The sequence below is a fragment of the Mastigoproctus giganteus genome, chromosome 13, assembly GCF_048544385.1.
Source record: "Mastigoproctus giganteus isolate SK-2022 chromosome 13, ASM4854438v1, whole genome shotgun sequence".
NCBI lineage: Eukaryota > Metazoa > Arthropoda > Arachnida > Uropygi > Thelyphonidae > Mastigoproctus > Mastigoproctus giganteus.
In genome coordinates this window covers 133,895,445-133,910,498 of record NC_143587.1, presented here as the reverse complement: position 1 = coordinate 133,910,498, position 15,054 = coordinate 133,895,445, and the positions used below count along the sequence as shown (strand labels likewise).

Below are 15,054 nucleotides of genomic sequence, written 5' to 3'. Positions count from 1 at the left end.
GGCTATTCCTCAGATTGGGTTGATGTAAGAAGTGGGGTTCCCCAAGGATCAGTATTAGGACCACTGTTGTTTTTAATTTTCATAAACGACATTGATGAAGGGATAGAGGGCGTGATGTCTAAATTTGCAGATGATGTTAAAATTGGGAGAGTAGTTAATGATCACTGTCAAGCTGGGCTTCTTCAGAGAGACCTAGATAGACTTCAGGAATGGTCAGAAAAATGGCAGCTGTGCTTTAATCCAACAAAGTGTAAGGTATTACACCTGGGAAACAGTAATCCCAAAAAAACTTATTCACTTGGTGGAGTTCAACTAAAGCCAGTACTGGAGGAAAGGGACTTGGGTGTTACGATACGGTCAGACATGAAATTCTCTGAGCATTGTAAACAGGTTGCAAGGAAGGCCCATGGTGTCCTATCGATGATCTATCGAACTTTTGCAAGTAGAGATAGGGACGTGATAATCCCATTATATAAGGCTTATGTTAGACCACACTTGGAATACTGTGTTCAAGTATGGAGACCGCACCTGAAGAAAGACATCGAGCTTCTTGAAAGGGTGCAAAGAAGGGTAACTCGCCTGGTGAGATCGGCAAAAGGGCGGCCTTATGAAGAAAGACTTCGAATATGTGGGTTGCAGAGTTTGGAAACTAGACACCTTAGAGGAGATTTGATTGAGGTGTTTAAGGCTCTGAGAGGCATCAGTAAAATGAATGAGGACAAAATTTTCAAGATTATACATGATGCTAGAACTAGGGGACATAAATTCAAGTTACGGGGGGAAATGTTTAGATTGGATTGCAGGAAGTTCTATTTTAGCCAGCGAGTTATAAATTACTGGAATAAGTTGCCTTCATGGGTGGTAGAGGCCGACAGTTTGGGGAAATTCAAAGGGCATCTGGATAGTACTTTCGGGTAAGGGAAGCACATAGGATGATAGGTTTAATTTCCTTTTTATTTATTTTTTATTTTATTTTTTTTATTTATTAATTATTATTATTTAGTTATTTATTTATTTATTTATTTTTTTTTTTTTTTGTTTTTATCATTGTTTTGTTCGGATTTTTTTTTTTTTTTTTGGCTGGTGCAGCATAAGCCATAGGCTTTCTTGCACCAAGCGGCCGTTACTAATACTAATACTAATAACTCAGTTTGGTGTGACATAAGCACTGAAAAAGCAGGAGTGTGTTATAGGCCTAATGACTGATGAGTATAGAGAAATAGAGTGGGCCAGTAAATCTAAATATCTTATAATGAGGAATTTAAACTTCCCTCCTCATTATAAGACATTTAGATTTACTGGCCCACTCTATTTCTCTATACTCATCATTCATTAGGCTTATAACACACTCCTACTCTCATTTTTGCTTTCGCAGTGCTTACGTCACACCAAACTGAGTTAACATTGTACTGGATGCACTGCTTTAGATTTTGTGTGTTTCGTACCTAACAGCATAACCCCTCCTCCATTCCTACCCTGTCTATTTTTTCTGTTTGGGGATTACAAATTGTAATCCCCAAATTCCAATTCTGGATTACTTATATCTGTGTGAAACCATGTCTCTGATATCCCAACAATAACCATCTTCGATGTTTTGACCAGATATTCTTGCACCCTTTCTATTTAAATGTATCCCATTCCTGTAGAAGCAATCACATTGCTACCCATGAGCCTTGCACAATCTCTCCAGGGCCAAATTGATTTGACCCAGATCTTGTCATATACTCCCTCCTATCTTATCTGAGCAGAATTGCAGACACTTTCAAATTTAACTCTAACTCAACTTTTTTTCAACCTTGACCTGAACTTATTAAGAAATTCCACAGATTTCCTACTCTTAATGTCATTAGCACCAATGTGTACAACAATCCTTAAAAGATATCTGCTCTACAATGTCATCAACTTGTGCCCGTGGCAGACATACCTGGTCCTATTTTACCTATCCTTTTTGCACAATATATTTCCTGTTTCCCTGACAACAGAGTCACAGACCAGGTGTTTTTCCTTTTCCGCTGCCCTGAGTGCAGTACCATACAGTTGGTATGTCAATCTGAGATTACTGCAACCCATATGTGTAGTACCTTGCATTTGTCAATATTAAATTCCACAACCCATCTGCCTAATTTTTCTAGAACATGTTGCTGTAGCATACTGTCATTCCTGACACTGACCACCCTGCTAATCATTTTATCATATGCAAACTTAAACATTAAGCCTAATATACCTTCATTGGTGTCATTAATAAATATAGAAAACAACAGTGGGCCCAGCACTGAATGGTGGGGAATGTCACTAATCACATTAGTCCACTCAATCATCCCTTTATCCATAGCAGTAACTTGCCTTTAATGTCACACTGCTTGAACTTGTACAATATTCTTAGGTGAAACAGTATCAAAAATCCTGAAATCTAAGTATATGATATCAAAGTTATTTTCTATATACATCATATATCAGCTGACCGGGCTAGCCAGGGGGGTAAAGTGCCTGCCTGCCAACCCAAAGGTCGCAGGTTCGATTCCCGACTCGGGCGTGGATCAGAGTAAAATGCAAACACTTTGGGAGGTGCATTATGGCCACAGAAGCTGATGTGCCAACAACTAACAAAAAAAAAAAAAAAAAAAAAAATTTTTTTTCCAATCATCTTGGTCAGATGAGATCATCAAATCCATGCTTTGACTGCAATATAACTGTACCCCTGTTAGGTGCTACTTTAGCATTAGTAGAGGCATTTGATGCAAGAAAGCAAGCTTATGCAGCATCAGCCAAAAAAAAAAAAAAAAACCACTTCCACTTCACCCCTCTGTTCGTTCAAAATACCTGTCCAGCTGAGCCTTAAACTTATTTAGGCTATCAACATCCACGACAAGGGATGGAAGTTTGTTCCACCAACCAACCACCCGCTGGCTAAAGGCAAATTTCCGCACGTCTATCCCACATCTGTCTTTCCTCAATTTGAATTTATGCCCTCTCAGGTGATTATTCTGAGCGAGAGGAAGAATCCCATCAGCATTGAGCATGCTCAAACTATTCAAGGCTTTATACACCTCTATCAGATCACCTCGCTGGTGCCTAGTCTCCCGACACTGTAATTTGCAAAACTTAAGCCTTTCTTCGTAAGAGCACCCCTTTGTTCCATTCACTAATCTTGTTGCCCTTCTCTGTACTCGTTCCAGCAGCTCTACATCCTTCTTGAAATGAGGCCTCCAGACCTGTATACAGTACTCTAGGTGTGGCCTGACCATTGCCTTATACAAGGGAATAATCACCTCCTTATCCCTGCTAGAAAAATTCTTATATATCATTGACAATACACCATGAGCTACTCTTGCAGCCCGTCTGCACTGCTCAGAGAACTTCATATCTGCCTGCACAACCACCCCCCAGGTCCCTTTCATTCTCTACCACTGTCAGTGTAGTACCACAGAGTTGATACGTTGCTCTGGGGTTGCTGTTTCCCATGTGTAGTACTTTACATTTGCCAATGTTAAACTTCATTTGCCACCTCTCAGCCCATCTGCTCAACCTTTCCAGATCCTGTTGCAGCAGCACAGTGTCAGTAGTGTCCTTGACAACCCTGCCTACCTTTGTATCGTCTGCAAACTTCGACATTAAGCTTGATATACCATCATCAATATCATTTATGAATACAGAAAATAATAATGGACCCAACACTGAACCCCGAGGGACTCCACTAATAACATTAGTCCACGACGAGCAGTGTCCATTGATTACCACTCTCTGTCTTCTCCCCCTCAGCCACCCCTTTATCCACAGCAGCAATTTGCCTCCAATGTCACACTGCTCCAATTTGTGCAGCAGTCTTCCATGTGCAACAGTATCAAAAGCCTTTCTAAGATCCAAGTAAATAATATCAAAGTTATTCCCTGCATCCAGTTCCTTTGTGACTGCATCATAGTATCCAATCAAATTGGTTAGGCAAGACTTCCCCTTAACAAAACCATGCTGTGTCCGAGCTATAACTGAAGTCTTGTCTAAATGATCCTGCAGTGCTTCTTTAACTAGTGCCTCCATTAATTTTCCTGGAACAGAATTTAAACTCACAGGTCTATAATTACTTATGTCAGCCTTTGATCCTCCTTTGTGAATTGGGGTCACATTTGCACATCTCCAGTCTGTGGGTACCTCCCCTGAGTCCAAGGAAGCTCTCATAATTATGGCTAAGGGTTTGCTTACTTCCTTTGCTGCCTCCTTTAATATAACTGGATAGATCCCATCCACCCCGGGTGCCTTTCTTGTGTTTATCTTCAACAATTTCTCCTCCACTTTACTCTCAGTTATTACAAGATTCTCTAGCTTACTGCTAGAGTTGAATACAACTCTGGCTTTCCCCTCGATAAATAACTCCTCATGTGTGAATGTTGATGCAAAATATTCATTTAGTTTGTTAGGTACCTGAGCAGGATCATCAACAGTTGACCCATCGATATCAAGTGGACTGATATCGATGGGTCTGATTCATCTGATTCATCCCCTTCCTTCTAGAGTTTACATAAGTAAAGAACTCTTTGCATCCCTTGCCAAAGATTTCTCGTAATCTGCCTTCACCTGCCTAACCTCCTTTGTAACTTGGTTACAGATCAACTTGTATATATCATAGGCTTCTGTGTCATGTGTTAATTTGTATGTATCCCATGCATGTTTCTTCTCTGCCATATGCCTCATCAGTTCATCTGACATCCATTTAGGCCTCAACCTTGAACAATATTTCTTAGTTGGTATGTAAAGCCTAGTAGCTTCCAAGATAAGTTCTTTGAATGCTTCCCATTTTGCATTTGCTGTTGGTAACATCATCAGTTGGTCCCACTGTATAGAATTTAAATACTGTCTCAGTCCATCGTAGTCGCCTTTACGAAAGCAATAACCCTTCCCTTTACCCCTAATGGTAGTTACCTCTTTGAGTAAATCCCACTTCAGCACACTGTGTTCACTGCCACCTAGTGGTTCATTTATCTGCAGATTCTTAATGCATGAAGAATCACTACTGATAATCAAATCAACAGTATTACTCCCTCTAGTTGCCTCCCGAACATGCTGATGTAGAAAACAATCATCCAATAAATCCACAAAAGCCTTGCTAGTGTGTGAGTGACCAGCCCCCAAATTCCAGTCAATATCTGGGAAATTAAAATCTCCCATTATAAGACTCTCTGATTTACTGGCCCACTCTATTTCCCTGTACAGTTTCTTATTATACTCATCAGAGTCATTAGGCCTATAGCACACTCCTGCTCTCAATTTTGATCTCCCAATGCTTATGTCACACCAAACTGACTCGACACTGCACTGTCCAGCGATGTCCACTGGCTTCACTTCCTTGGATTTTATGTATTTCTTAACTAATAGCATAACCCCTCCTCCCTTCCTATCCAGTCTATCCTTTCTGTAGACGTTGTACTCCCCAAATTCCAGTTCTGCATTCCTTATATCTGTGTGACACCACGTCTCTGATATCCCAACAATATCTGCCTTTGATGTTTTGAGCAATACCTCAAATTCATCAAATTTATTTACTAAACTCCTAGCATTGGTGTACACGCAAGTATACATGCACCTATTTCTATTCTTAGCTACCCTAACACAACCCATGTGTTTACTTGTACTGCAATGACTCCCGGCAGTCTCTGAAATATCCTGCATCTTGTTTTTCAGGCTTCTGCTCATTCCAATAGAAGCAGTAACTTCTCAGCCCTTATCTTGTTGCAGTAGCATACCAAGATTACTGTCACTAACCAACCTTTGTATCATCTGCAGACTCAGACATTAAGCCTGATATGTATGGGCACCAGCAGCATGGTGGTGTAAGTGCACCACCTTTGGATTTCGAAGTAGTACACAATTTTTAATATTTTGATGAAAATTTAGTGAATAAAAAATTTATTCCCACATGTATCACCTTAAAAATATCCTGTCAGTGCCCATGCTGATATGCCTTTATCAATATCATTAATAAATATTTAAAACAAAAAAAGGGCCCAGCGCAGAATCCTGGGATACTCCAATAAAAGCAGTGCCCAGTGATAACCACTCTGTTTTCTATTGCTCAATCATCCCTTTATCCACAGCACTTAACTTGTCCCTAATGGCACATTGCTCCAATTTGTACAGCAATCTTTTATGTGGAACAGTATGGAAAGCTTTTCTGACAACTCAGTTGTTAAAAAAATTAATTTCATAAAAACCCATTACTGTGACTTCTTTGTTACTTTGGACAGTATATAAACTTAAAATATGACAATGGGAGAGAGTAGCTGTACTAAAGATGGAGCTTCATTATATTAAACAATAGTCCCAGAAAAATATCCTTGCATGTTCTAAAAGGAAATATTATTAAAAAAAAAAATTCATTATTTTCTTTTAGTTCATAAAAAACCTTTAATTAATTTTAATAAATAGAATTATAAAATACACTTTTTTTATATTCTGAATTTATTCTAGTCTCACTTCCTTCAGATTGTGAAGGCTACTTACTGTACAGGGTCATCGAAAAAGGTGTCCGTGATTTCCCTTTTAATTATCTTCAGAAGTATTTTATTGATTGCTGCGATTGTAGCAGCAAACAGTGTGGTAACTCACTAAGTTTTATTTGACACTTCAACAATGACCTTGGCTGAGCACACTCATGGCTGCGCCATGATCACAGCAATCAATCAAATACTTCCGAAGATAATTAAAAGGGAAATCACAAACACCTTTTTCAATGACCCTGTATATCTAAAATGCAAAATATACATAATAATACAGAAATTAAGGCTTGTTAAGATGTAACTTTTATGACAAAATAAAAAACAGACTTACATGGTTCATCATGGAAGAAACTACGTATACTAGCTTCAGCATCCTGAAACCAAAGTGCTCCAAAGGCATTATAGTGACCATCTGCACAAGTGAACTAATAAGAAAAAAAATGAAATTTTGATAATTAGTAAACACTCTCATCACACAGTACGAGGACTCAGAATGGATTAAAGTGCACTGTTCTGGTTCATGACACATATTGGTAACACCATTATATTCTTGATTATTAAAGTAAAATAATTTATTATCTGTAACTGTTCTGTTTTATACAATTTTCCATTTTGACTCCTGTACATTATACAATATTTAAATATATTATGAAATACACACAGTGGTGAGCTGTGAATATTTTAACAATGGGCTCGCCATTTTGCCGACTTTTTGATGTGAAACATCCTTGGGGTCACAGAGGTGATGTCATCTGCAGCTTCAACCAGAGGCACTTCCCATGTTCACACTACTAGTGTGATTAGACTGGATATGGAAATGCAACTTCTAGGAATGTGGCTCCATAGGTTTTATGAACACCATTAACGTTGTGGAAAAGGTAATCCCTTTCACTTGCCTAAAAGACCAGAAGTGAAAATGCATACAAAATTGTCTCTCATAATCTGTTCGTTCTATGGAAACTATTTTAAATCTAATTACCAAGGGGAATTAAAAAAAATTGTTATAAAGAAGTTAATTAAACAGAGGTCCGACTGTAATTAACTCAAAAATTAAACAATTTTAAAATACATAACTGGTCAATTGTGCCATGAAAATGATGCTGGGGGTGGAGCTCCACTTGCCCTACCATAGTTTCGGCTTTGGATACTCAATAATTTAATTCGTAAAATAAATTATCATTTCGACAATGGGCTCTTGCAAGCCCACTATAGCTCACCACTGAATACACACATATAACATAGCAAGTTGTCTGGTAAGGAGTACAGATTGAGAAAGCGGTACATGGTTGCTAGCTTCTTTTTTCATCTTTTAGTAGTTAACTGAACTATGTCATCCTGTTGTCTGTTGCAATGATCAAAATCAGAGATCCATATGAAATCAGTCAGTATGATTCACAACAGTTCCTTGGGAGTGAGGAACTTTTCCTCCCAGGTTTCAGGACCTGTGGACTGTGCAAGGAGGAAGGGGGGTGCTTTGCAGTGGATGCAAAGCACCTGAGCCCCACAACACCAGTGGATGGTCCTGGGGAGAAGCAACACCACCTGGTGACCAAATAGATTAATTAAAATGGCAGCAGGATTAGAGTTCAAAAAATAAGAAAAGATAATTTTCTTCAAGCACACACTATAAGGTTTTGTATAAGTTCTTATCTAAAGAAAACACTGTATAACTGTTAATTTGCTTGCTCACTATAATGCACTTAGGGCCACAGTTCTCAGGACTCACTTCAACATGTCAGAAATCTAAGAATATGGAGGTAACTTCATGACAATACATTACATTCTCATAGTCTTAATATGACAATTTCTGACATAAAAGTTGCTAATCATTTAACTATTCATCAAAAAACTTCTTTCTGTACTCTAAATTGAAGCAATCCATTGCAGGAAAGAGACTAATGCCATTTCATAATTATATTTAAGGTATAAAATCAAATAAAAGAATTTCTGGAAGTAGGAGAATGCAGACATAAGCATATATGATTTCTGGAGATTATCACATATATTCAAATGCAAACAGCCTAATTCCTTAGTTTGTATATATAAGAAGCAGAATAATCATTCATGGAGACAAGAGGGAGAGAACTGTGTAAGCCTAACATGATAGTGTTTAAAGCTGAATTATAACTGACACAAACTAAAAATCAAATTCTCTATTTTATTTTTTAAGCAGTGAATGTGCCAGAATTCCTTTCCATGAATCAGACACAAATTCAAAGAAGAAATTATATTCATCTCCTAACACATCTCTGCTATCTTAATTCTAAATATATAACCACAATATGACCCACATGGTTTATCTGAAGGTGATCATAAAAGGAAAAAATAATAATAATAAATTCACTGAGAAATATTCATAGCATAAAATTGCTTGTATATCTTCTAAATTTAGGTAGAAAGAAAATTTCTTCTAAAATAAATATTGCCATTACAAATACAGTTTAGTTTTACTGTGTTTGTACATTACTGACCAAAAATTTATTGGAATTAAATGTACTTACTGCCAGTAGTGCTCCACTACTTTGACTATCACATATACTTACTAACAAATAAGAAAGTCATTTTTATTTTAAAATTAATAATTCTAACAATAAACAAAGACACATCAGCACATATAGCCTAAGTAACATGTTTTTCTTACCTGAACAGGCTGATTTTCTTTTGGCTGCATGATATTTTCATATTTTTCACAATCCTTGGAATAAAATATCAGTAAAAATGAGGCAGATGCTGACACAACAGACACCATCAAAGCTTCTAAAACTTTAACCCATTTCTTGGTGATATACCTATTGGAAAAAGTTTTAGTTATTATAAATAAAAATGAAGAGGTGGGACACTATAGTTAGCATTAGCAGATGATGCAAGAAAGCAAGCTTATACAATATTTGATTGGATACTATGATGTGGTCACAAAGGAACTCTATACAAAAAATAATTTTTACATGTATATCATATACGAATACTTGGATTTCAGGAAACTTTTGATACTATTGCACATGGAAGACTACTGTACAAATTGGAGCAGTATGGCATTAATAGCAAGTTTCTACAATGGATAAAAGGATGGTTGAGCAGGAGAAGAGAGAGACTGGTAATCAATGGACACTGTTCTTTGTGGACTAATGTTATTAGTGGAGTCCCCCATGGTTCAGTGTTGAGCTTGTTGTTTTGTATATTTATCAATGATATCGATGAAGATAATATCACACTTAGTCAAAGTTTGCAGATGATACAAAAGTTGGCAAGGTGGTTAATGACAGTATGCTACTGCATATGGGAAGCAGTAACACCCAAGAAATGTACCAACTGTGTGGTGTTATACTCAGGGTAGTGGAATATGAAAGAGATCAGAGGGTAATTGTGTAGTCAGATATGAAGTTTTTTTAGCAGGTCATGGGGTCTTCTCAATGATACACAAGAATATTGTTAGCAAGGATAAGGAGGTGATTATCCCCATGTATAAGGCAATGGTCAGGCCACACTTTGAGTATGTTGTTGTTGTTATTTAGCTTAACGACACAAGGGCTACTGAGGCCAAATTGTGTCTGTTCATAGTTTATTTAGTCGAAATATAGCACTGTTGGTGTTAAATTAAATACTCCTATATAGTCCAATACGTTTTAAAAATATTACAAGTTCATTTATGTTTGCTTCATTTCCCAGGATATGAGTTAAATCATGTGAGAGGTTCAACCTAGAGACTGACTGAAAAGAGTTTGACCGTATGGTTGAATATAGGGGACAATCGAAGAGGAAATGCCTAACAGTAAGTTGACTGTCACAGGATGAACACTGGGGTGGATCTTCTCCCAGTAGCAGGAACAGATGAGTATGATGAGTGTGTCCAATTCTGAGTCTTGCCAGTACTACTTCCTCTCGTCTGTTTTGTCGAAAGCCTGAGAGCCACAGCTTTGGTTAGCATTAGCATTAGCATTAGTAGAGGCATTTGATGCAAGAAAGCAAGCTTATGCAGCATCAGCCAAAAAAAAAAAAAAAAAAAAAAGTAACATAAATAAATAAAAATAACCACTTCCACTTCACCCCTCTGTTCGTTCGAAATACCTGTCCAGCTGAGCCTTAAACTTATTTAGGCTATCAACTTCCACGACAAGGGATGGAAGTCTGTTCCACCCACCAACCACCCGCTGGCTAAAGGCAAATTTCCGCACATCTATCCTACATCTGTCTTTCCTCAATTTGAATTTATGCCCTCTCAGGTGATTTTTCTGAGCTAGAGGAAGAATCCCATCAGCATTGAGCATGCTCAAACCATTCAAGGCTTTGTACACCTCTATCAGATCACCCCGCTGGTGCCTAGTTTCCAGACACTGTAATTTGCAAAACTTAAGCCTTTCTTCGTAAGAGAACCCCTTTGTCCCATTCACCAATCTAGTTGCCCTTCTCTGTACTCGTTCCAGCAGCTCTACATCCTTCCTGAAATGAGGCCTCCAGGCCTGTATACAGTACTCTAGGTGTGGCCTGACCATTGCCTTATACAAGGGAATAATCACCTCCTTATCCCTGCTAGAAAAATTCCTATATATCATTGACAATACACCATGAGCTACTCTTGCAGCTCGTCTGCACTGCTCAGAGAACTTCATATCTGCCTGCACCACCACCCCCAGGTCCCTTTCATTCTCTACCACTGTCAGTGTAGTACCACAGAGTTGATACGTTGCTCTGGGGTTGCTGTTTCCCATATGTAGTACTTTACATTTGTCAATGTTAAACTTCATTTGCCACCTCGAAGCCCATCTGCTCAACCTTTCCAAATCCTGTTGCAGCAGCATAGTGTCAGTAGTGTCCTTGACAACCCTGCCAACCTTCGTATCGTCTGCAAACTTGGACATTAAGCCTGATATACCATCATCAATATCATTTATAAATACAGAAAACAATAAAGGCCCCAATACTGAACCCTGAGGGACTCCACTAATAACATTAGTCCACGATGAGCAGTGTCCATTGATTACCACTCTCTGTCTTCTCCCCCTCAACCACCCCTTTATCCATAGCAGCAACTTGCCTCCAATGCCACACTGCTCCAATTTGTGCAGCAGTCTTCCATGTGCAACAGTATCGAAAGCCTTTCTAAGATCCAAGTATATAATATCAAAGTTATTCCCTGCATCCAGTTCTTTTGTGACTGCATCATAGTATCCAATCAAATTGGTCAGGCAAGACTTCCCCTTAACAAAACCATGCTGTGTCCTAGCTATAACTGAAGTCTTGTCTAGATGATCCTGCAGTGCTTCTTTCACCAGTGCCTCCATTAATTTTCCGGGAACAGAAGTTAAACTCACAGGTCTATAATTACTTGTGTCAGCCTTTGATCCCCCTTTGTGAATTGGGGTCACATTTGCACATCTCCAGTCAATGGGTACCTCCCCTGAGTCCAAGGAAGCTCTCATAATTATGGCTAAGGGTTTGCTTACCTCCTTTGCTGCCTCCTTTAATATAACTGGATAGATCCCATCCACCCCAGGTGCCTTTCTTGTGTTTATCTTCAACAATTTCTCCTCCACTTTGCTGTCAGTTATTACAAGATTCTCTAGCTTACTGCTAGAGTTGAATACACCTCTGGCATTCCCCTCGCTGAATAACTCCTAATGTGTGAATGTCGATGCAAAATATTCATTTAGTTTGTTAGCTACCCGAGCAGGGTCATCAACAGTTGACCCATCGATCTCAAGTGGACCAATCTGATTCATCCCCTTCCTTCTAGAGTTTACATAAGTAAAGAACTCTTTGCTGTTCTTGCTTTATCTGGTAAAGTTTATTGTTGGTGTTACTTTTCCAGATCTGTGACCAATTTTCGTAACTTGCTTTGCGAATAACAGGCTTATAATCAGTGTAAGGAACCTGAAGATGTTCTGATCCAGCTGGATGAGGATTTTTAGCTGCAAGATCCGCACTTTCATTTCCCGGAATACCAGAATGGCCAGGGATCCAGCAAAAACTGATTGATTGATTAGACACACTGCAGGAAAATAGCTGAGAATGAATGTGTTTCAAGGTCGGATGAGAAGATGAAAAATTCTTCCTTATGGCAGAAACAGCACTGAGCGAGTCAGTGTAAATTATGACAGGTGAGATGGAAAGTTCAATAATTTTACTGAGTGCTAATTTGATGGCATATAATTCGGCTGTGAAGACGCTGCAGACTAATGGTAGTGAAGCTGTAACCGTTAGAGAAGGAAAAACTGCAGCTGCACCAACCGCAGTAGCTGTTTTGGATCCGTCAGTATAGACTTTACAGGCATGGGAGTTCAGAGTAGTGTGAGCTAAGTGCAACTGCCTGATATTAAAGGAAGGTACAGTATTCTTTCCCCACTCCAAAAAATGTGTATCGTGGGAGGAAGAAACGTATGTCCAAGGTGGAACAGGAGCAGTTGTGTTCTGAAAAATATCGCTTAAATTGATATTCCAACTCTGAGAAAGCTCTTTAATCCTTAGTGAAGCAGGTCTGTTTTCATTTGGCTTGCTGTCATATATCAAATCCCACCGAGTATTATAAAGATACTCCCAACTGGGGTGAGATGGAAGACTCTGGATCTTAGCAGCATAGTGGAGCAATAATGATTTCCTACGAAGATGTAATGGAGGATCGTGTGCTTCGATATAGAGACTCTGGATTAGAGAAGTCTTAAAAGCGCCCAACGCAGTCCTGAGAGCACTGTGCTGGACAATATTTAGACGTTGTAAAGTAGTGCTCCTGGCAGAGTCATACACCGGACAACAATAATCTAGCCGTGACCGGATTAAAGTTCTATAAAGGTGCAATAGTGTATACCGATCAGCGCCCCATGACATAGCCGAGACTGATCGCAGTATATTCAGATGCTTTAGACATGTATTTCTTAAATGAGAGATGTGAGCTTGAAAATTCAGCTTGCTATCTAATATCACTCCAAGGAATTTAATGGTACTTACAAGCGGGATTGGAATATTGTTTATTTGTAATTCCGGATCGGGATGGAGAGTTCGTTTCTTGCAAAAGTGGGTGAGAGTGCATTTCTTTTCTGATAGTTTGTAGCCATTCCGTGAAGTCCACGATTGTATTTTGGTAATAGCAAGTTGGAGCTGCCGTTCGATGGTGTTCATACTTTGAGATCGACAAGAAATTGTAAGGTCATCTGCGTACATGTAAGTTTCAACAGTTTTTGGGATGTCTCGTGTTATGCTGCTAACTCGGATTGAAAATAGTGTTGGACTAAGTATCGATCCCTGCGGGACTCCTTCTTCCTGAATGTGAGATGCAGAGAGTACATTTTTATATCGGACCTGAAAAGAACGCAATTGCAGAAAATTTTGAATTATTTTCGGCAAATGGCCCCTAAGCCCCAAGTGGTAAAGGTCCATAATAATCCCATGACGCCATGTAGTGTCAAATGCCTTTTCAAGATCTAGGTTGACCATGACAAGATGTTGTTTCATGACAAAGGCATTGCGGATATGAGATTCGGCTTTGATAAGCACGTCCAGCGTCGATCTATTCTTCCGAAAGCCATACTGATGATCTGGAAGGAGATTTTGTGACTCCAGGATGTAAGTAAGCCTAGTGTGAACCATTCTTTCGAAAACTTTACCCAGGCAGCTCGTAAGAGATATTGGCCTATAGTTTTCAACACAGGAATGATCTTTTCCTGGTTTTGGTAAAGCAATAATGAAAGAATGACGCCAGGAGGAAGGATAGGCATTTTCGGAGAATATCCGATTATAAAAGATTAACATGGTACTCAAATCTTCTTGAATTAAATGTTTCAGCATAACATAATGAACTCCATCTGGGCCTGCAGCACTGTTTGAAGATCTGTTTAACGATTCTTGAAGTTCTATGAATGTAAAGGGTTGGTTGTACGGGAAAGAACGGTTCGTGAAAAAGTTGATTTTATATCGTTCTGCACTAGTTTTGATGTTCTGAAATGTGGACCCATAGGAGGCAGAAGCAGAGATTGTAGCAAATGATTCAGCAAGTGCATTAGCAACTTCTTCAGCTGTAGATAGGTCTTTCCCTTTCCAATGAAGTATTGGAGAGGGCATACGAACGAATTTCCCATTTAGTGCCTGTATTTTTTTCCAAATGAGGCGTGTGTCGGTGTCTTTTGTGATTGTTGAGGCAAAAGCGATCCACGAGTCTCGTTTCGCTTTCCGTCTAATCTGCCTTGCTTTTGCTTTAAACCTTTTATAAGCAATGAGGTTATTAGTGGTGGGATTCTTACGGAAATTATTCCAAGCTCGGTTTTTTTCCTGTTTGGCAGTGAAGCAATCTGCATTCCACCAGTGATTTCGGTGATTGTGATATGTCTTGGATTTTGGAATGTAAGTATTTGCTGCAGTCAGAATCTGATTGGTGATGTAAGTATTTACATCATCAATAGGTTCTTTTTTAACGTAAGATCTGTCTAGAAGTATTTGAGCAGAATAGCCATCCCAGTTCGCCTTTTTAAACTTCCAAGAGGATCGTTTATCAGGATTTGGTGTTACTCCTGTTTGTAAGGAGCAAATGATCGGAAAGTGGTCACTGCTAAAAGGATCAGTTAATACAGACCATGTCATG

At 38.9% G+C, this 15,054-nt stretch overlaps 1 protein-coding gene across 1 annotated transcript in view; it reads right to left on the bottom strand.

The window, feature by feature from the left end:
• Window positions 1–15,054, bottom strand: part of LOC150076454 (H(+)/Cl(-) exchange transporter 7-like) — a 474,124-nt gene that overhangs the window by 148,061 nt on the left and 311,009 nt on the right. Inside the window, exons 13-14 of the mRNA XM_090387363.1 lie at window positions 9,130–9,277; window positions 6,820–6,913 (exon numbers count right to left, since the gene is read on the bottom strand). Coding sequence (XP_090243489.1) covers window positions 6,820–6,913; window positions 9,130–9,277 — 242 coding nt within the window. The remainder of the gene's footprint in view (window positions 1–6,819; window positions 6,914–9,129; window positions 9,278–15,054) is intronic.